Here is a 22,590-nt window from a genome sequence, read left to right on the forward strand (position 1 = left end):
AAATTGAAATAGGAGCCTCTGAAAAGCTGTAGTTGACCTTTACTTTTAGGTTTTGGACACAAGTTTCTTTTTAGGTGTGATTCCTTGCTTCAAGGAAAAATTGACAAACAGTGGGAAAAATACTTTCATTGTAACACTATATTTGTATAAGCAACTATACATGGTTTTAGCATTTGTAGTCATACACATGTGTTTGGGATACTGAATCATATCTAGGAGCTGGAATGATTATATGGTTAGGCTGTCTTCTCACATGTATGCAATTTGCTTTACAGCTTGGTTTTGGATCATTTCTTGGAATTATCGGATCAAACCTTGTTGAGAATAAGCGGCAGATGGTAAGTTTCATCCCATACTATTTTCATTTGAAAAATCTCAACATTTATGTGGATAAGTAACACATCTCTTACACTTGTGCATATTTGGCCACAAAAGAAACTGCTACTTTGTGTTTTCTCCTAAGCCCCAGAGAACTTGTGTTATAGTGAGCCTGTGGTATGGCACTTGTTTTCAAGTCTACTTTCATAGCTATTCTCCTTAAGCCACAGGGATAGATTATTCTGGATCTTACCATTTGCTTTCTTCCTCACTCTCAAAGGAGTGCTCCAAACTGTCTACTCAGATTGTTGTCCTTACCAGGAATGCCTTTCCTTCTGTAATTTCCATTACTCCAGCACTGAATTATTGGTGATTCTTACATCTTCTTTTCTGATACATAATGTTTTGGAATGGTTTTCACAGAAGTTTCTCCTGCCTTTTAGGAGATTATAATCTAAGGACTTTGACTAAGAAAACAAATATATTTGGGGCACAAAAAAACCCACAAAATAAAATTAAGAGGCCAACCTAAAATATTTCCCTTACCCATGGTTCCATTACCCATGGTTTCAAGTCAAGTGTGCTGTAAGGTGGAAAGGAAGGATGAACATGCATATTACAGAAGGTGAAGCTCAGAATGTTTGATGTTCAATTGGGATCCTCCAAGGGCAAGCTATTGTATTTTTCTCCTTCAATCTGAGGCTTCCTCAAGGGCAAGGATAGAAGGTATAGACTGAATTGCAAGCATATTGCAGTTTTATAGACTTATAAATCAAGAAGCCTGGTGAGTGGTCAGATGGTAGACTGATTAGGCTCTCCCTGTATGAGTCTTTATGGCACAAAAACTTCAATAATGGGGTCTATTTAACAGCAAGCTTAATCAGATAACATAATAGCTCTAGGGACAGAGAACACTAACCATATGTTTTTCCTCCAGCAACATGAGGAATCACTCTCAGGGGAGTTCTAATAGTTTTCTTCTTCCATTTCACCTGGACTCTCTTCCCTGCCAGTTGTGTTTGCACTTTGGACCTAAATTATTCAAAATAATGGAGGAGTTTTAATTGTAGAGCTGATCATAGCAGCTAATATTGCCAATTTCATGACATCGTTCATCCATTATTTACCAATTATTTGTAGTGATGTGAAGTGAGATTTATGGAGAGAGGTTTATGAATAACTCCCAAAGGAGGAAAGTATTTCCTTCTAGTCTACTGAAGTGGGAGAACCCTAGGGTGTCCTTGGCTTTGGTTTCTTCTTTCCCCCTGGATAATAGCTTGATGTCATAATATTTCCACCTCTTCTGCCCTCCCCCTCCCAAAAAAAACTTTAAGAAAGAAGAATGCTAATTCCATGTAGTTCTAAGAGTGAACAAAACCAAGTGACAGTGGCTCAAGCAGCATCTATCCTTGCCTTTGAGGAACCTTGAAATACCTCAAGGCAATACATTTGGTTACAGTATAGTAATAGAAGATAATATTTTAGGAAAATTTCTGTCATCTAACATGATTAATAAATAGGGAAGTCTGGTTCAAGCAAAAAATTTATTCAAAATTTCTGTAAATATCACATAGAATTGATCAGTTTCACAGACTTCAACCTTTGTAAAATGTCTCTAACATTTAAGTTTTAGCGAGTTGAATGTCCTCTTTCTTCAATGATGCACAAGACCATCAGAATCAGGCCTCAGAATCACTCTTTTCATCTTCAGAGTTAACTATGCCATCAAGTACCAGTGTTAGGGGTACAAAGAATGCTGGAATAGAGTTCCTGGGACCAGACTCTAGCATAGACTAGGTGGAGACCCTGGGAACACCACTTCCTCTGACAGTGCCTCCATTTTCATGTAAATAAAATTGAGGGCTGGATTACGTGATATCAAAGATCCAATACTTTTCTGAGTCTCAGGATGCTCTGAAGAGCAATGCAGTCAAATGCCGCTATGGACGGCATGCTGGACACCAGCAAGCCTTCTTATCATTTGGTGCCTACTGGGTGAATTTCTCAGTGTTTCCTAAAAATATAAAAGTGCTTCAGTTACTCCTTCTTTCCCTCCTCACCTACCCTCACTTCTACTCATCCTGCGTGACTGAAAAGAGCATCCCCATTGGTGGTAGGCTAGACTTCTGCTTTGGTTGGAAGTCTCTTGGGGGTCACCTAGTCTCTAGAAGCAGAGAGAGTAGAAGGCTAACAGACACTTTTGTTTTCTTCTGCAGCTGGTGGCTTCTATCGTGTTTATTAGCTTTGGTGTGATTGCGGCTTTTTGTTGTGCCATAGTTGATGGGGTCTTTGCTGCCAGACACATTGTAAGTATTATTAGCACTGGGTTGAAGTAAATGTGCAACACTGAAAGGCTCCATTGAATGTGTGCTGGATGTTTAGCGCTGAACATTGCTGTGCTTAGGGCTTTGAGGGATACATACAAGGTTGAAGGCAGGGTCCTTTTCCTTAAGAGCTGACAGTCAGAGTGAGAACACCAAAGATACATAAGCATCTAGAGAACTGAATCCAAACTGGCAGTACAAACTCAAATCTGACTTGGACTGCAGAGGTCAGGGAAGGCTTTCCAGTGGTGGAAGGGTTAGAGCTAGGCCTTTGACATATATGTAATATTTAGAAATGCAACAAAGGTTAGGGACAAGGGAATGACTTGGAACTAGTTTTGAGGGTAGAAGGAGAGCAACAGGGAGCCACATGATTTTCTGTAATCATTGAAGTTTTCCGTGGCTGACTTTTCCTTTAACAGCTACAAGAGCAGATTGTGAGAAGAGAGTCACCTTTCATCAGATACTCAAACTTTGCTGTTCCTACAACAGGGCTAGTGAGCCCTTGTCCCTCTTTTAATGCTTTCTGCTTCATGCTATTTCAGATGTTTGGCCCAGGGCCAACTTCCCAATTAAGCATGGTGAGCAAAGTGCCTAGGACCCATAGTACTTTAAGGGCCTATTTCTTTTCAAATAGGAAGAAAATATGATAAATTTTTAAGTTGAAAAACATACTAGTATATAATATAAATATATTTGTCTTTATACCAATGCAGTCATAAAATATAGTTAACAAAAATAAAATATCATTTAAAAATACTTTTTAATGGAAGAAGGAGTCCACAAAGACAAAAGTGCCTTGGGCCTAGGGAACCATAAAGTAGTCCTGATCTGGCCAAAATCAAGAGTGAGCCACAGCAACTTATTGAGTCCCCATAACAAACTCAATGGGCCATGTTTTTTAACTGAACTAATCTTGAAGATAGAAATATCTCATTACTATTGGTAATTATGTTTCTTAAACTGAATTAGAACAAAATTAAATTGTCAGAATTTTCTGTGAGTCAAATGATGTTTTATTCCATTGTAGTGATTGGCTAATTGTTAAGGTCATCTGAGAAAGTGTCAAGGGTATGGCTGGATCTTGGTCAGGATTATTTGAGACATCATTATTTTAATTCTAGCTCCTTCTTGGATCCTCTTTTCAGACAGGAGAGTCAGTTCCTCATTTACCAAGATTAAGGAACTCACATGGTCAATGCTGTCACCTAGTCTCTGAAAGAGTGTCTCGGGAAACAATTTATGGGCAGGGGAAAAACATAAGAGGTGGGAGAGACAGGACCTTTGCTTGATTTTCTTTCAGGGCCAGGAATATAAATATAAGTTCAGACTTATCCCTTCTCATTTTAGCTGAGAGCATTCATTTTTTCCTTCTTAAAAAGGCAAATGACACATCAGTAACCCTTATCAGTTACAATTCTATCAACCTAGTGTAACAGTTCTTTGCATATTACCCTCTGAATATATGCCTATTTTTGTAGCATAGTTGTAGTCAATCATAGTATGCCTGCTATTTTGTATTCAATAGGAGCCATCTTAATAACACTAATTCCTTGTTTTTGTGTAGTCCATTTAGCTTTTTAATGTGTCTTCACATCTATTATCTCATTTGAGACCCATGGCAATCCTTTGAGATATGTAGGGCAAGCATTATTATCCCCATTTGACGAGCAGTATTCATTCTGAGGCAGTCTCCATGGCAACATAGGCCTATTGGCTAAGAAGCCTGCAGGAGATTTTGATGGCATCATGAACTAAAATGGCTTCCTTCTTTTCCCTCCTTCCACTCCTAATATTTAAAAAATACCTTTATTGAGATACTGTTAATATTCTGTACAACTCACTCATTTAAAGAGGATAATTCAATGTTTTTTAGTATATTCACAGTTATGTGCAACCATCAGTTAATTTAAGGAGATTTTTATCATCTCAAAAAAACGCACCCCATATCCTTGACCTTTTACATCCCTACCTCTGCATTCTCCCCAGCCCTAAGCAACCACTAATATACTTTCCTTTTCTGTAGATATCCCTATTCTAGACATTTCATTCTAATGGAATCCTTTAATATGTGGACTTTTGTGATTGGCTTCTTTTATTTACTATAATGTTTTCAAGGTTTATCCATGTTTTTATGGCTTAACAGGTTTCATTGTGTGGATATGCTACGCTTTATTTGTCCATCCTCCATTTGATGGACATTTTGGTTGTGTCCATTTTTTTACTATAATGCATAATGCTGCTATAGACATTCCTGGACAAGTTTCTGCATGAACATATGTTTTCGTGTTCATCTCCTTTACATCTAGGATTGGAATTGCTTGGCCATATGATAACTATATTTCATTGCTTGAGGAACTTCCAGACCTTTTGAAAGTGGCTGTTTTGCATTCTCACCAGCAATGCATGAGGATTCTGATCTCTCCACATCCTCACCAACTAGTTGGGTATGAGGCAGTATCTCGTTATGTTTCAATTTGAATTTCCAACACTCCTAACATTTTTGACCATTGACTTTAGTGAAAGGAAATGGGAAAAAGCCCAATTTCTATTTACTGAAAATTTTCCTATTATGGCTACGTACTTGCCTCTAAATCTAGGTCCCTCTGTACAACCTGCAGGTAGTATTTGTATTACAGCACTTGATCCAGAAATTTGGCATAAGGCTGGATAAATGATTCTTCTTACTCTGCACCCGCCTTAAGTCATCTGACAGTCCTTATTGGCACCTAAAGTGTTTTGAGAAAGGAGATTTTATTAGCTGATGGTGATGTCTGTTAGCCAAGTTAAATGAAAGGCACATTTGGACCCTAGCACAACTTGGGTGGTTAGAACCAGCCTATCATGTTGTTGAGGCCCTTTACTATCTTGCCATGTTTCTTTGCCTTAAGTGTATCTGAACTTCCTTTTAAACTTACCTTCTCACACATCCCTGTATATGTGCCTTGTTCTTTCCCTTTTTTGTTTCATATTTCCCTCCTTTCCCACTTTCTTGCCTATGGCCAATCACAAGCTGAAAAAGTCGCTTTACTTTCCGGTGCCACAGTTTCTTTCTCTTCCAAATGTATATAATAATAACCTACCTTTCAGAATCAGCATGAGGATGAAATTAAATAATGGCTGTGAATATGCCCTACAAGGGCCTGGCACAGAGTAGATATTCAACATAAAGCAGTTTCCATTTCCATCCCTTCCCACAGAAGTTGGTGGCTCTCCAGGTTAAAGAGGTTGCAAGCCTTAGCTGAATGACCTCTTCTCACTTCCAAATTGCCTGCTCTTTCTTCTCTTGTTGGCTCTCAATGAAGACCAGGAGTCAAAATCAGCAAATGGGAGATCAGCATAGATGTCTGTCTTCATTTAGGGCACATGGTGACTGAATGCCTTTTGAGAAACCAGAAGATCATGAGGGCTATGACCAGCATATTAAGCCTCTTCTTCAGTAGAATAATAATGATTCTGCTATTACCCAAACATGGAAAATAAACTCTGCTGGCTGTAAGCATGGGAATCCTCATTCTTTTCCAGCCCGACTCCAGATTGAGCTAATGGCAATGTACTTTCACAACACTGAGAATCCATGTAGAAAGAGCTGATGGAAAGTCCTAGGCCCTTTATGAAGGCACTGGCTAAGAGGCAGGAGGCTCTTCAGTGCTAAGTACAAGAAATTCTAAATCACATGTGTGTGAAAAAGCAGCTACAGGATTGGAGACAGCAAGAGAAGTGGAGGCAGAAAGAAGAGAGGCAAAAGATAAATTTCCTCTGCCTGGGCTCTTGGACCAAACCCCTAAGGTTAATTTGCATAAACTATTGTCTTGTCCTAACTGACTTTGGCTTAAGCCCTCTACCACTCAGGGGATGTTTAGCATCAGCTCTGAAAGTGACAGCATCTCCTGGCTACAGTTTGAGGCATCCCTGGCTTTTGTCTGTCTGCTCTTCTCAACCCTCATGCCTGAGCACTCCCTCACCATCCTAAGCCAGCAGGGTAAATCAACTGTCTTTGAGCTCCACATTAGTTTTCTAGGCTTTGAGAGTATTTTCAGAGTTCAGTGGCTTTATCTAAGTTGTGTAGGTGAGGGAAATACCTCATATAGTTCAATGGAGTTAGAACCTACAGCAATCTCAGTAGCTGCCCTTCCTCCAGGAGTTCTTCCTTCTGAAAAGCTGTGGAAATGACAGCAGGAAGTACAAGTCAGCCAGCCCTCGACCAGTCCCCAGGTGATAATGAGACCTCATTGTTGGAGCTGTGCTCTCTCTCTTTGGAAGTGTAATGTTGCAATAACCTGGAATTTTGAATCTTATTCCCTGGGGACTGTTTGCAAGAAGACAAAGACTAACAATAAAAGAGAACAGAGGGGAAATTTCAAGTAACTTGTTTCTCAGCCAATTTCCTAAATTCTCATTAACTAAGTAATTCAATAGAAAACAGTTATTAGAACATTTTTGTCTGATCCTTATGTTCTCAGGCTCCTTAGGTGAGCAACTTTCAGAAATTAACTCAACCTACTACTTGGTATGTATGTGTGTGTGTGTATGTGTGTGTGTGTGTGTGTGTGTGTGTGTGTGTGTGTTCAAATAATTTATTACCAAACAGGGCTCTTGTTTTATTTTCCTAAACCAAAACCCCATTGGTTTGGTTTTTCCTTCTCCAGGATCTGAAACCACTCTATGCTAACCGGTGCCACTATGTCCCCAAGACATCCCAGAAAGAAGCTGAGGAGGTGAGCCAGAATGAGGCTGCATGTCTTTACCTCTCAGGAAAGTCTCCTTCTTGTCTGAAACTCCTTTTCTTTTATTCCTTTTCATGAGCCTGAATTTACTGCCAAGTGTCTTTAGCTGATTTGTTCGGTGGGTCAGAGCACAATGCTGATGAGGCCATGGTCATAGGTTGGAGCCTCGTGAGGCCTAATCAGATTTACTTGGTTCTGTGGCCACAGGATGCCCTTATGACCCTAACTAGCAGCCTCCCAGTGTGTGTCTTTGATGCCAAAAGGTACAGATGAGAGATAGAGACTACAGTGCATGCTCCTCTTCTGTGGATAATGATTCAGTTGCCTAGATTTAGTGACCAGCTAAAAGAAAGCTGGAGCCCCACCAAGGCATTAGGCCTAGACTAAAGAGGCAAAGCCTGGAAAGGCCTGGAGGACAAATGAGGATAACTGAGCAGCCTGGTATACCTCAAAGCTCTAGAGAGGCCCAGACTGTCAGCCTGGCCCCTCTCATATCACCACCAAGAACCCAGCTTAATAATCCTTAAGTAGGCACATGAGACTATCACTTTCCTGCCCCACACATCTCTCTTTGTGTTCCATGTTGCCTCAAATAGAACTAGAGGCAATGGGCAGTGACATTTTTGGAGAGCTTCCATTTCAGTACACCACAATCCCTCTCTAACCCAGAGATTCCTTCGAAGGAAGCTCTACCTATGTTTTCAGGAATCTTAACAATTTGGTATTCTATTAACCTCAAAGTGAAAGTAAGTCCCACTGAAAATAGTTAGAAGAAAAAAAAAAAAAAACCTTGTGATCTGAAAGAGAAAGGGAAGGCAAGTGGAGGCAAAATGATCACTGCATTGTACAACTTCAGGAGAAGCCATTTTACATAATATACGATGTAAATGTTGCCCCTGTAGTTAATCAGAGTGATAGTCCTGTTCCCAAGGCATCATAGTAAATACTTTTATTATGGTTCTGTTATCTACTTGTCTCTTTTCTCTGTTATCAACCACACAGTTACTATTTTTATGAATATTCTTGGGTTAGAGAGGAGGAATAGAAATGTGTATGTGTTAACACTTTATCAGAAAGGCAGTTAGTATTTAGATGAAGGACTCAATATAGAAAAAAAGTGCCTATTTACTGTGAGTTTTCTTTATAACAAAGTAAAACACTCCATTGCATCCAGATAGGGGAGGGAAACTGGAAAATCTCTTCCAAAGAAGAGATGGTAAATGGAAATTAATTTTTGTTTTTAAAAATGTTTTGCAAACTTAAAGTGTGTAAACTGCCATAGCTATTCTCTTGATTTCATTGTGATAGCTTTCTTGTGTTAACTTGGTGACTGTAAAGATGTTTATAATGACTTCTATAGGTTTGCTTGTAATCCTGGTCCCCCTAACCCTATTTTTCCTATGTAAGGTCATAAGTTCCTCAGCCAAAAATTCTCCTTCTGCGAGGGTTATGAGGAACCTTACCCAGGCAGCTAGAGAGGTACTATTGTACTTCAGAGTGCATGTGATGTCCACTCTGTCTTCCTTCCCGCCTTATCCTCTTTCTTCCTGCACCCTGCTTTCCCCTCCTTTCCTGTCATTACTCCCTACTGTCCATTTGTTCTTCTGTCTGTCCTTCCATCTATCCTTCCTCCTGTCCATCTCTACCCTTCAGGGATGGGGCACTAAGGGTTATGGCTAAGGCTGAACACAAGTCCAGGTACACTAAGTTACTTGCCTCATGTACAAGTTGGCCACTTCCCTGCTAAGCCCCATCCCTCTCATTCATGGATGTATTCATTTCACAGCCATCCTTTCTGTCTCCATCAGTCACTAACTCATATTTCCAGTCTCATAGGGTCCTTCCTGCCATCCAGATGAGGCATCATCTTCTTACTGTTCTGTACCCTCAGGTGAACTGTCCTCACCTCAGCCGTGGATTCTGTACACCTCGCATCCGGGGTAACACCTGCTTCTGCTGTGACCTCTACAACTGTGGCAAGTAAGTATGAGCTTCAGGCACAGGAATAATGGTTTGACCACAATGAATACTAGAAGAGCCAAGGGTAGAGAAGAGTACATGGTAGGGATCAGAGAAGTAGATGACATTGGTCTGTCAACAGATTACAGTTTCAGATTTCCAGGAAATTCCTGCATTTCCTGCCTTCTTTGTGCCAGGCACCATGCTAAGTACTTTCACATACTTGATCTCATTTAATTCTTACTTGCAAAGTATACAGAGTTATCCTCATTTTACAGATGAGCAAAGTGAACCTCAGAGGAAAGAGATAAGTAGCTCAAGGTGGAATAGAACTTGAAAATGATAGAATTAGGAATCAAAATCCAGCACTGTTGAATATTGTTCAACAAATGTTAAGCACCTCCTCAGTGCCTGGCCCTATTCTAGACACCGGAGATTCAGCAGCAAGCAAAAAATAGTCCTTGTCTCATGGAGCTTATATTCCAGTAGGGAAGAGAGTCAATCAACAGACAAATATATAATACAATGCTCTCAAGAAAAATGAAGCGGGAAAGGTGGAGGTGGAGGTGGGGTGTGTGTGTGTGTGTGTGTGTGTGTGTGTGTGTAATATGCTTTATGTTAGATAGAGTAGCCAGGTAACCAGGGAATGCTTCTTTGGGAAGGTGACATTTATACACAGACCTGAATGAAGTGAGAAGGCAACCTACGTAAACATCTGGGGAAGCAAGAGTGGTTGGTGCAAAGTCCCTGAGGCAGGAGCAGGGTTAGTGCTAGTTCTGCTATAACTATCTGGCTCTCTGCCCTCCAATTGCCAAAATATCACTTATTATTTCTTTAAAAACGTATTTAGGTGCTAGAAATATAGAGATTGCATTGTGGAGCTCAAAGACTAGCAGAGAAGACAGACTTATGAACAATTGAAATCAATATAGTGTGATAGGTGCAATGAGGATTAGTGGATGTAGTGAGGATTCTGGTGGCCTAAATGAATGAAAGGAAGAGTTTTCAAGAGAGGTTAAGGTCAAGGAAGAGATGATGTGGGGGCTGAAACCTAAAGGATAAGTAGAAAATTAGAAGACAACCCAAAGCAGGTAAAGGCGGGGAGGATTGTCTTAGCAGTTGTCAGGAGGTAAGGAATGGAGAGTTATTGAAAGTATGGTAGGAAGTGAGAGCAGAGTTGTAGCCAGGGGTCAGATATTGGAAAGCCTGTTGGTCACAGGAATAGCTTTGGACTTGACCATGTAGACAACTGGGAGCTATTGAAAGGTACAGCATGGAAGATGAATGGTTAGAAACTGGAGGCAGCTAGGAATCCACTGCAATAGAGCAGGCTACAGAGACTGGAGTTTAGATTAAGTTGTCTTGGGGGCAGTAGAAATCAGGAAATATTTTAAGAGCAATTTAGAAGGTGCAATCAATAGCAATGTGTGCGTAGGTAACGTGGAACAAAGTGTTGTTAGTCAGTGCCTGCCCATACACATAATTTTTTTCAGACTCTTAGTGTTCGAACACTGAGGGCCAAGAGAGGGAGTAATGGAGGAATTAGAGGAGGTTGGAGGCTGCATGGTGCTAAATCTAGAGGCATCACTTGGGTGCAGCTCCCCCCCAACATTCACTGCTCTTGGTATTTGGGGGCTAGCTTCTCTGGCTTGAGGATTAAGACCTGACAGGCCTGAAGCAGAGAGGAGCAGGAGGAGAATTCACCTCAGCCCTTTCCTTTCTTGGCTAATAGGAGTCTCATTTCCTTGAAAGGTTTGGTGGTGGAGAGAGAGAAATTTAAAAACTGTAATAAGCTTAGGGATTATGGGGTGTTAATTATTCATGTTGTAATAAAAACTAACACTTGTAAAGGACTTCCCTCCTTAGCAGAGATGATTGAGAGCTGGCTATAATTATACTTCCTGAGCCCATCCTTCCAGAAATGATCAAAGGAACATAAAATAGGTCATAGGTGAATTGGGGTTATTTTGCTATCTTTTTTTTTCTTGCCTCTCTTAATCCTCCTTCCCTGCTCCATTCTTCCCTCTCTTTTTATCTCCTCCTTCTTCCATCCTTTCTGTTGCTATCTTCCTCTCTTCTCCTTGCTGCTTTCCTCTCACTTCTGTCTCCGCTTATCTCTCCTTTCCTATTTCGTGGCCTCCTGGAGTGGGGGTTGGGAGCTGCCTGGAATGGAGCCTGAGAGCTGGATGAGAGAGAGCCCACAGAGAAGGCTGAATACTTACAGATCCTTTGCAGACATACCTTTCTTTCTGCAATGGGTGTGTTTCTGAAAAGACTGAATACACAAGATCCTTTTAAAATTCCATTTAGCTGAGCCTTCAGGCGAATATTTTCTTTTTTTTCAAAATGGAGGCTCAAACCCTATTTATCTTCACATCAATCTGAACTCCATAATAACTGTTTTACTTTTTAAAGCAAGTACTACCAGTGCTGTTTTTTAATAAAAGAAGTTTATGAGGATCTGTGTTCAACTATGGGCTCCCAAAGGTGAAGGGAACATGACTTAGTCTTATCTATATGCCCTGACTTCAGCATAGGGCAAGGCATGAGTAAAGAGCTTATGAAAAGGGAATGACATTTGTTGAAAAGAAACAAAACAAACTTCCTTTCACCAGGAAAAGAAAATACCAGACTAGGAAAATTACAGGGGTTGTGGAAGCACTACTCCAAAATATCTTCAAGCCTTGAAATGACTTTCACCTACCTTATGGCTGGAGGCCAGCCCTGAGCATCTCTCAGTGCCTTTTCTAAGTCTGTGTTGTTAAGATTCCAAGGTCAAGGGCAGTAGAAAAGGACTTGCTTAGCTTTTCAGCAGGTCATAAACCCAGGCCATGAAGAGTGAAGATGGGACAGTCTCACAGTCGAGGGGAAAAAAATTCCTTGACCCCAGGCTTTTCAACCAGAGCCAATGAGACCTAAACTCAAGGCCTAAATATAGTAGCAACAAGCATTCTGAGGCTTGGAGACCTTAATTTTGCCAAATGCAGATTTGTTTTCCTCACACAAAGCCTATTTTTAATCAATTGCCAGCTTCTCCAGTCCATTTCCTGGAAAGGAGGCCAAGAAAAAAAAAGTGGGAAAAAAAAACGTCAGGCAGTCATTTGTACAGTGCTATAGAAACAGAGTTTCTACTATCCCCTCGAACCCACAGATCTTTGTTGACGTCATGGGTGGTGAGTTTTTAATACCAAACATAGATTATTCTATTTAACCTTGTGCAGGAAGGTGGCCTTCTCTAGGACACAGCTCTTCAGCAGCTGCCTCTCAGAGTACCTCTGGCTTTCATCTGCTCACTCATCTTTGGAGAGGTCAAGTCAATATCACTGGTTTTCAGTGTATAACCTAAAGGAAATGAAAGAAAATGGAGTGGTTTGTGAACTGCCTCAGCTGGAAACAAAATGAAACAGCTTACTTCTATTCATTACTTCCTTTAACAAACTTTTATATAGCTCCTACTATGTTTCAAGAGCTGTTCTTTTTTTGTTTTGCATGTTTCAGAGTTTATTTAAGTGGAAACATCACATATGTATCTGTGGTTTGCTTTTTTATTTTTTGGAATGTTTTCAGCAGGTCTCATTTTCCCATTTACATACATGTATATGCAATATTTGCACTATATTCACTCTCCTACACCCTTTACTCACATCCTCCCCCCTCCCACTGGTACCAACCAAACATAGATTTTCTGTTTGGTTGCATGCCTTTTTTTGGCAGTACTGGGATTTGAACATAGGGACTCATGCTTGCTAAGTGGGTGCTCTACCACTTGAGCCACTCCATCAGCACCCAAGGGATATTCTCAAGGAAAAGTTATCAACAAGACATAGTTTTGTCCTAAGAAACTCAATTAACCAGGGAGATTGTGGGAGGAGGACTTAAAAATGTACAGAACACATACAGTGAGAGAGATGCACAGAAGTGGCACCTTGCCACTGCCTGCCTGCCAAGAATTGCTGAACAGTCCCAGGCCGCTATTGAAGAGCAGAAGCATGTCCCTCTGCCTTATCCAGATCTGCTGCTACCTCCTATTAAGTGGCAACTGAAACACAGAGAGGTAATCTGTTTCTCAGGCCCACTCAGCAAGTGGAGAGCAAAGGGTTACAAGTTGCTATTGGGTGATCAATGCAATGATCAGCATTTTCACTCAGTAACTCATTTACTGAGTATTTATCCATGATCTTTAACATCTTACCCCTGTGCTATGCAGTAAGGGAACCTCAAAGAAATATGAGAGGTGACCCTTGCCTTCAAGAGGTTACAATTTTGACAGAGACATCATGGTGTCCTTGTGCTTAGTTGTAGCACAGTGCAAAGCACTGATTAGGCTCTCAGTACATATTGGATTAGATGAATAATTAAATGATTGACATGCAATGTGGTAAACTAAAAAGAATAGACTGAAGCTGTGAGAATCCAGGGAAAGGCTAATGAATGGGCACTGGAGTCCTTAAAGAAGGTGCTATTGAAGCTTTGAGTGGTGGGAGAGATTAGGGCAAACAGAGAACAGAAGGCAGCACCTTCTATGAAAGGGGAGAAATATGAGAAAAAGTTTGGCATAAGTACTCAGCATAGCCAGTTTGGGGCTCCTGAAGACTAGATGGACTGTAGACTCCATTTGGGGGCCACATTTTGTACAAGAAGATTTTAGGCACTTTTTTCCTGAAGGTAGTGGAGAGCCATGGAAAGGTTTTTGATTAAATGAATGTCCTAGTTTAAAAAGTGTTTTTTAGGAAGAGTAATCATGCAGCAATAGGGTCTGGCAGGAGGGCCTTGCAGTCTCAGAGGTATGAGAGGGGGTGGTGGGAATGCAAAAGATACAATTTCAGAGGAAGCTCTGCCCAGAGACTGGATCGAATGGAATCATGAATCTCAAACAGAAACAAACCACATTAATTTGCTAAAACCTGAATCATATCTAAGCATTAGTTTTCTTTTGCTTCCTGGTTCAGTTTAATAATTTAAATAACTGGTAAACCCACTCAAATTCAAACCAAACATAGCTTGCCTAAAATTATTGAATGCTTTTCTTTTTTGCAGTGCTGGGGATGGAACTCAGGCACTCATGTATTCTTGGCAAGAGCTCTGCCACTGAGTCCCATTCTCAGTCTAAAATTATTGAATATTCTTAAATTAACTACTCACCTATCTCCATGTTGAAGTCTGTGTTTTAAAAAGTATTAATGCCTTTAAACACAGAATTCAAAGATTTAAATTATATTCTCAAAGAGTGGTTCTTAGAAGGGACAAAATGTAGCTACGTGTTTTGGTCAGGACTCATATTATGTGCTGGAGTACTGCTTTCATGCATATTATCATTAAATTCCCCAAACTCAGAGAAGTTAAGAAAGTTGCTTAGGGTCAGGCAGAAAATAAAAGATAGAGCCAGGATTTCAGTGCAGTTTGACTCCAGAGTTTCTATGGCATACCGCCTGTCCATGTGTACTACCACCTTTAATGTTGTAGGAGGTAGGCAATGATAATTTAAAAGCCACCATTATACCACATTCAGCCTTACACACAGGCCTGCTCTTTTCAAGGACTAGTTCTTGTACATCTGTGCCTTGGGAGCAGTAAATAATCTGTTCACCCTTCCCTCCTTGTCCCAAAGGACTGGTATAGTGCCAACTCACAAGAGACACTCAAGGTATGCTTATGAATGGACTCTTCAGACATGTTCCTGAAAATATTGAAATTCAATTCAAATTCTGATGAATTGAGGCACTTTTAAAATTCCATTTTGGAAACTTACTATTGGAAACAGTGGGTTTCCAACATTGATGGGTTTGTTAACACAGATTCCTGAGTCCTACCTCCAGAGATTCTGTCAGATTCAGTAGGACTTGTGCCGGCTTAGGACCATGCCATCTTTTTCTCCAAAACACTTGCACAAATACACCCAGAGACACTCATAGGCACACATAAATAGCACAGTGACACAGGCAGTCACACAAAGATACAAACACTGATGATTCTGAACCAGTCTGTCCTGTAACCACACTGATTTCAATTGCTTAGAGAAATTGATTCTAGAAAATTCTAAGATAAATTGATTTGTGAAGTTTTAAATATTTTCTTACATGAATAATCTCTCCCTGGTTCATTTTGGAGACTAACCTTTGATTTTTGAGGGATTTTATTGAGACAGGGTTTCATGTAGCCCAGGCTGATCTCAAACTTGTGATCCTCCTGCCTCAGCTTCTCAAGTGCTGGGATTATGCATGTGCACCACAATGCCTAGCAACACTTGATTTTTTTTCTTTTTTGTTTTTGGTGTTCTTATAACAGAAGTCACATGTAATAACCATCCTGATGCTGGGGTATTTGGTTGTGAGTTTAATTTTAAGAACCACCATATTTCAGATTCATTATCAATTCCAGTGGCCAAGTTGTAAACTACTTTGCAGCATCCAGGAGGCTATGAACTTTCATTTAATTAATTCAAAATAAAAGAAAAATGAAAAAAATAAAAAAATAAAAAAATAAATATTTCAAAAAAAAAAAAAAAGAAGAAAAAAAAAAAAAACAAAATGATAAAGCATGTGTATGTAGATAAGCAAAAACTTATCTACAAGGAGAACTATGGTTAACAACAATTGAGTATTTCAAAACAGCTAGTTGGGAGGATTCCAAATGTTTTCAACAAAAGCGATAAATGTCTGAAGGGATAAGATATATTAATTATCCTAATCTGATCATTACATATTATACATATATACTGAAATATCACACTTTGTTTATAAACAGGTACAATTACTACTTCAACTGAAAATAAAAATATATTTTTAAAAAAACCTAAAAAAAAAAAATAATTAATTCAATAGGTATTTATGCTGCACCAAATAAATGTCAGTGAGCAAAATTAACCAAGTCCTTGCCCTCATGGAGATCATATTCAAGTTGTGGGGGGGCAAGGAATAATGAAGTTAGTACATCAGTAAAGCTATTGCACATAGCAATGGGTGACTACAGAGGAATTCGAGAAGGTTAATGTGTTAGTCTGCTTGGGCTGCCATAACAAAGTACCAAAGACCATCTGCCTTTAACAGCAGAAATTCCTTTTCTCACAATTTCAGAGGCTGGGAAGTCTGAGATCAGGGTGCCAGCAGGGGCGCTTCTGGTGGAACTCTCTAGATCTCTCCCTCTTATAAGGCTACCAAACCTACCAGATGACAACTGCCACCCTGAAGACCACATTTAAATTTAATTATCTTCTAAAAGACCTATCTACAAATACAGTTATGTCAGTTGTCCCTTGGTATAGGGGGAAGATTGGTTCTAGCCCCTTCTGTACTGATATCAAAATCCACACATGCTCAAGTCCCTTATATAAAATGGCATATTCACATATGACCTACATTCAGCCTCCTATATAATTTAAATTATCTTAAATAATTTACTTATTTAATTGTACTTAAATAATTGTACTTATAATACCCAATACAATGTAAATGCTATGTAAATAGTTGTTATATTTGTGTTTAGGGAATAATTACAAGAAAAAAGTCTGTACATATTCAGTACAGCCACAATTTTAAAAATATTTTCAGCCCATAGCTGGAAATGTTTGGTAATTTGCTCTGTCCATTAGCTACATGTGGCTATATAGCATCTGAAGCGTGTGTGAGACTAAACAGCTGAACTCTAAGTTTTACTTAGCTTAAAATTTAGGGTTTTTTTTTGTGGTGGTACTGAGGTTTAAACTCAAGGCCTATGCTCTTGCTAGGCAGGTGCTCTACTACTTGAGCTCTGTACCCCAGACCGGCCTAATTTAAATTTAAACAGCCACATGTGGCTAGTAGCTACCATACTGGACAGTACAGATTTAAGGAATTCACGTCTGTAAAATACTTAGCACTGTCCCTGGTAGGTAGTGTCAATAAATGTTCTCTAGGATTAGTGTTAGTGATGATTACAGAATTTTTTGTTTTGTGTTTTAGATAAACAACAATCACACTTTGATTTATTACAGTGTCTTCTTGCTCCCCAAGTGCATTAACAGGATACCCTTTGCAACAGCTCCCCACCTGCCCACTAGTATTTGTTAAATGAACTGCATGGTAGCCAAATCTTTGTGGGAATAGTTCGCTGCCAGAGGAATGACTGCAGTGTGCTCCTCTCTATGTAGCAGGGTGGAGATCACCGGTGGCTACTATGAATACATTGATGTTAGCAGCTGCCAGGACATTATCCACCTCTATCACCTGCTCTGGTCTGCCACTATCCTCAACATTGTCGGCTTGTTCCTGGGCATCATCACTGCCGCAGTCCTGGGAGGCTTTAAGGATATGGTAAGGAAGGAAAATGACATTCCATTTTACCAAATTTGCCTGTTAAGGTAGGGAACAAGGGTAGACAGTTTGAGGCAATGGAGACCTATATTTTGAAGGAAGGAATCAGAAGCAATTGCTTTAAGGACATAGCTGCCTTTAAACATTTCAAGTTGAAGGAGCCACATAATGTCATCTGTCGGCGAATATTTCTTGTTAACATGAATTACCTGTGTTCTTCAGGCACATTTTGGGGGTGGAATGGGAGGTGAGAGAGTGTTTTTAGTTCCCCCACTCATTGTGATAATGTAAACAGACTATCATAGTCCCTCCCTGACACTTTTAGTAGAAACCTGCTTGGTTAGTTTTCCCCTTAACAGTCTTTGGAAGAGAAGGAAGGAAAGAGGTTTTATAGCTGTAGGTAAAATTAATGCTAGTCTTCCCCTCTCCAGGAATTCCACCCAGTAGTTTCTCCAATAAGAGCATCTAGGCTCTTTCCTTTTTGCATCTAAAGAGGCGGCCCTAGGCTAGCTGTTTGCCAGGTCTTGTTTTCAGTCTCAACCTCAGCTACCCACATCACATTCCCCTTCTTCCTCTCTTTGAAATCTTTTTCATTTTGTGTGTGTGTGTGTGTGTGTGTGTGTACAAAGGCACCACAGCACTCAGTACCCAGTACATGCTCCCTCTTTAACAGTAGATACCCTCCTTTCTTTGTGTTTATATTATTTCTAAGCAATTATTTGCTAAATTGGTAATCATCTGATATACTTTATAAAAACCCCAAAACAAAAGTCCACATGCCTAGGTCCCTTCTCCAGAGATTCTGATTTAGCTGGTCTAAACTGAAGCTCAGGCATCAGTGATTTTGTAAAAAAATTTTATTAGGATATATTTGTTATACCCCCCCATATAACGGATTCATAGTGACATATATTGTACACTAGTTACATTGCCCCCATCATCTCTCCCCCTCAACGCTTCCCAATCCCACTTAAAGCAATTGCAAGAGGTTTCTTTGTTCTATTTCATATAAGTATATGAGGTCCATCAACCATATACCGTCACCTTAATCTCCTTCATTCACCCTCTCCTCCTCCCTGTAGTAACCCCCCCCCACACACTGTGCCTATTTTACAGTCCTGTCTTTCGTTATTAATATTTAAGTTGATGTTCAAAGGGGTGTCTCAATGTATGCCCACTGTGGCTATAATTTACTTTGATCCATTTAACCCATTCCATTACTCTCCCTTAGCCCTTTAAGCTCCCCAGGTGATTTTGTCTGTAGCTATTGTTGAGCACCACTGCTTTAAATGAATCCCTGCACATATGCTTAGAAAATTATTTTGTGCCTAAAAGGGGTTTTCTTTTGACTATAGCAATAAGACAGGAAGCTCCTAAGCCCTTGGCTGTTTCTGTACTATTTGGGGGGTCTCCAAAAAGCAGGACCTTGAAAGGCAGTTTGTAATTTGACCCTAGACTGTAAAAAAATATAGCCATTCTAGTGGTTACAAAGTGTTAACTCATTGTGTTTTTGATTTCCTTTTCCTAATGGCCAATGATATCAGACATCTTTTGTGTCCTGTAGGTAATTTGTATAATTTCTTTGGAGAAATGCTTATTTAAGTTCTTTGCTTTATTTATTTATTTAGACGGGGTCTCTCTATGTAGCCCAGGCTGCCTGGACCTCATTATCTTCCTGCCTCTGCCTTCCAAGTGCTGGAATTCTGGGCATGCACCACCACATCCAGCTTTGCCCGTTTTTTAAATGTTTTTCTTTTGTCACTGAATTGTAAGAATTCTATATATATTGCAGATACTAGTCCCTCATCAAATATATGATTTACAAATATTTTCTCCCATTCTATGGCTTGTCTCTTCACTTTCCTGATAATGTCCTTTGATGCCCAAAAGTTTTTAATTTTAATGAAGTCTGGTTATCAATCATGTCGTTGCTCATGGTTTTGGTATTGTATCTAAGAATCCATTGCCAAATTGAAGGTCATGAAGATTCCACCCACCCCCCCCGCCTTTTTTTCCTAAGAGTTGTATAGTTTTAGCTATTATATTTAGGTCTTTTTCTATTTTGATTTAATTTTTCGTGTGAGGTGGGAATGCAACTTCATTCTTTTGCTTGTGGATGCCCAGTTGTCTCAGCACATTTGTTCAAGAGCTTGTTCTTTCCTCATTTTAGATCTTAGGCTGCTTGTCAAAAATCAGTTAATCTGGGCTGGAGGAATAGCTCAAGTGATAGAGCGCCTGCCTAGCGAGCATGAGGCCCTGAATTCAAACCCCAGTACCACCAACAACAAAAAAAATTAGTTAACCTCAAATGTGTATGTTTGTCTCTGAATTCTTAATTTCAGTTATTTTTGATGTACAGAGGAAAAAGGAGTTTGTTGAGGGTCTGTCAGGATAGGTGCAATAATGGCCCTTTACTCCTTACAAAGTGCTTTTGCACATTTACTTTTTTTTTTATCTTCACTATTACTATCTTATGAGATAGATATTACTGTCCCCATTTAACGGATGAGGAAACTGGCCAAGAGGGGTCAAGTGATTTGCCTAGAGCTAAGTAACAGAACTGGGACAGAAGCCCAGATCAGATTTGTCACATGCCAGATCCCTTACTCTTTCTACTCTATCCCTGCTGTTCCTAGCACTTGGTTAGACCTTTCTAGTTCTAACAACCATTGTAACAAACATTACCTAATTTGTTTAGTTGTTTTAATTAAAATGAATTAAAAGAAAGCTGTTTCCAACAGTTGGGAACTTCTTTAACAGTTAGAGTGGAGATTGAGCGAAATACCAAGCATTATTAAATGCCAAATTTGGTAACTCTCTCAAGGACTCATGGGGAAAACGAAAGACAAGAGCAAAGATCAGAGGAGAAGATATTTGATTCATGGGATGAGAAAACTCTAGAGAGGGACCATAACATAGATCAATTTATTAAAATGAGAAGATGATGCAGACAGTCCTGGCACATTAACCAAGTGAGCCTAAATAAAATCATTGGCCTAAGTCCAAACATGGTTGGTGACTTGTGTGTCTCCTCCTTGAGTAGAGTACCCTGGGGATCTGTAGGGAGCCCAGGGGTACTGGCTGATGAAAGCTATTTCCAGGGAGTAAGTACAGGAGCTAAGTGCTGTAAGCTGGCAGCCTTCAACCAAATGGGCTAGGAGCCACCATGTCCAGAGTTGTGGGATCCTAAAAGGAAAAAAGGGATTTCTTCATTCTGTGATCAGAGATGCTTGGTTAAAATAATCTTAAGGAAATTTTTGATTCAGTGTCTGTTTACCAAAGATATGAAGATTTAAGATGAATCTTTAAAAGGTGAATATATCCTGCCATTTTCTACTAATTGCTGTCTCTGATGTCTTTATTCCACAATCATTGTCCCAAAATAGACTCAGTTTTGTTCAGGCAAGATTGCTTTCACAATTTCCTGTGCCACCTAATAACTTTTTGTTTGACTAGAGCTCAGAACAGGGCTCTTACAACTTAAGCCCCAGAATTTTAACAGAAACACACACACACATATATACTCCTATATGTGCACATAAATAGAGACAAGGCCATATCTGTTGTAAAATCAGAATTATTGGTTTAAAACACAACTAGACCATTATCTTGGGCTATCTCTTTTGCTTCATCCTTGCCCAAACTGTTTATTTCACCCTTTGCATCACTCTGTCATCCTCTTTCTCTCTCGTTGCCCTGTCATTTTTTTCTATACTGTCAGTCCCTGACTCTCTTCTTTCTAGTGGCTTTGCTACACTCCTTCAGTCTTCTTGATCCTGGACCCCTGGCTCACTGAACACAAAAATCTTTTACATTGTATGATTGTTTTTCCATAGTTAGGCTTAGTTTATTTGGATAGAAGTACTAGTTTCATTTTATAAGAGCTGGGAGGATGTGTTTTAAATGCACAAAAGACCAAGGGAATATGATTTCTGGTACTTACCAAGGGTGAAATTTCTTCTTAGAATTCTGGTGGAGAGGTAAGGGCATTTCTAAAAGTTCTTCCTCTGTAAAGCAAGCCAGCCTTTGGAATGGTCAAGATCTCAGCTCTCTCACACACACTAGAGAGACTGACAAACATTGCTTTTGCCTGTGAGCTGCATTATAATGATTGAGGTTTGCAGCTCTTCAAACCTCCTAGAGTTATAAAACAGTAACCTACTCCAAGAAACGGAGCAACAGAACTGTGTTGAAACTTGCTGTAACAGTTTCTCCTGTCAACACCCTAACATGGTTGCCTGTGCCACTGCCAAAGCCTGCCCACATATTTTCACAACTTGAGAGGAAGGTTTTGCTCTCTCTGCTCTGTGTGAATGTGATATAGATATGTACTGGAATGAAGAAAGTTTGGTCTTTTAGGCAGCTCTTGATTATCTGCATGAATGGAAGACGAATCTATGACATGAAAGGTGGAAAAAACACTTACCTTACATCTTCACTCATGTGATATGAAGCACACTTCCACTTTGGAATTATTTTCCTTTAGATATGCTTTGGCCCTGTTGAGAGCAGGGCCTCCATCCTGATCAAATTTGTCTTTAACCCTTAAAGGGCTACAGATACCACCAGGTTGTAAAATGATAAAAAAACATTTTTTCTGCATTGTTTTGTTTGCAAAAATAAAAAAGGATCAGTATACTCTGCTTAGTCTTTCATGACTTCTGTGCACTAGTAGTCATGCAGGTCTAATGAAAAATGGTGCACTAGTAGTCATGCAGGTCTAATGAGAAATGAATGCCCTTCATGTCTTCAAGAGAGCTCCTAAGTAAGAATGGAATTGAAAGAATCCTCACTTTTATAAACTCTTTGTGATTGAATGCGTTCTGTCATAGCAAGAGCAATAACCTGTTCAGCCTTGTCAATTTGACATTTTTTATTTTGAGTCTTACTTTTTTAAAATTCACATGAGTAATTTCAGTTTTTCTATAGCTTTGATTTTTTTTCAAGTTAAAAAGTTGGGGGGAAATGACACAA

General features: G+C 39.7%; 1 protein-coding gene and 1 long non-coding RNA gene across 4 annotated transcripts in view; one reads left to right on the forward strand and one right to left on the reverse strand.

Moving 5' to 3' along the window:
- Positions 1-22,590, forward strand: part of Tmem255a (transmembrane protein 255A) — a 49,509-nt gene that overhangs the window by 15,600 nt on the left and 11,319 nt on the right. The window contains exons 3-8 of one of the 3 annotated variants that reach the window (XM_074064059.1): positions 276-338; positions 2,535-2,624; positions 7,292-7,360; positions 8,777-8,848; positions 9,261-9,349; positions 17,457-17,616. In XM_074064059.1, the coding sequence (XP_073920160.1) occupies positions 276-338; positions 2,535-2,624; positions 7,292-7,360; positions 8,777-8,848; positions 9,261-9,349; positions 17,457-17,616 (543 nt within the window). Of the gene's footprint in view, positions 1-275; positions 339-2,534; positions 2,625-7,291; positions 7,361-8,776; positions 8,849-9,260; positions 9,350-17,453; positions 17,617-22,590 lie in introns of all 3 variants that reach the window. The other 2 variants (XM_020152208.2, XM_020152209.2) reach the window with 2 other exon arrangements.
- Positions 1,849-21,784, reverse strand: LOC141419893 (uncharacterized). Its single transcript, XR_012444622.1, has 4 exons — positions 21,560-21,784; positions 12,541-12,670; positions 5,726-6,023; positions 1,849-5,371 (listed from the first exon to the last, which is right to left on the reverse strand). It is a non-coding gene; the product is annotated as an uncharacterized lncRNA (long non-coding RNA).

The sequence above is a fragment of the Castor canadensis genome, chromosome X (assembly GCF_047511655.1).
Source record: "Castor canadensis chromosome X, mCasCan1.hap1v2, whole genome shotgun sequence".
Lineage (NCBI taxonomy): Eukaryota > Metazoa > Chordata > Mammalia > Rodentia > Castoridae > Castor > Castor canadensis.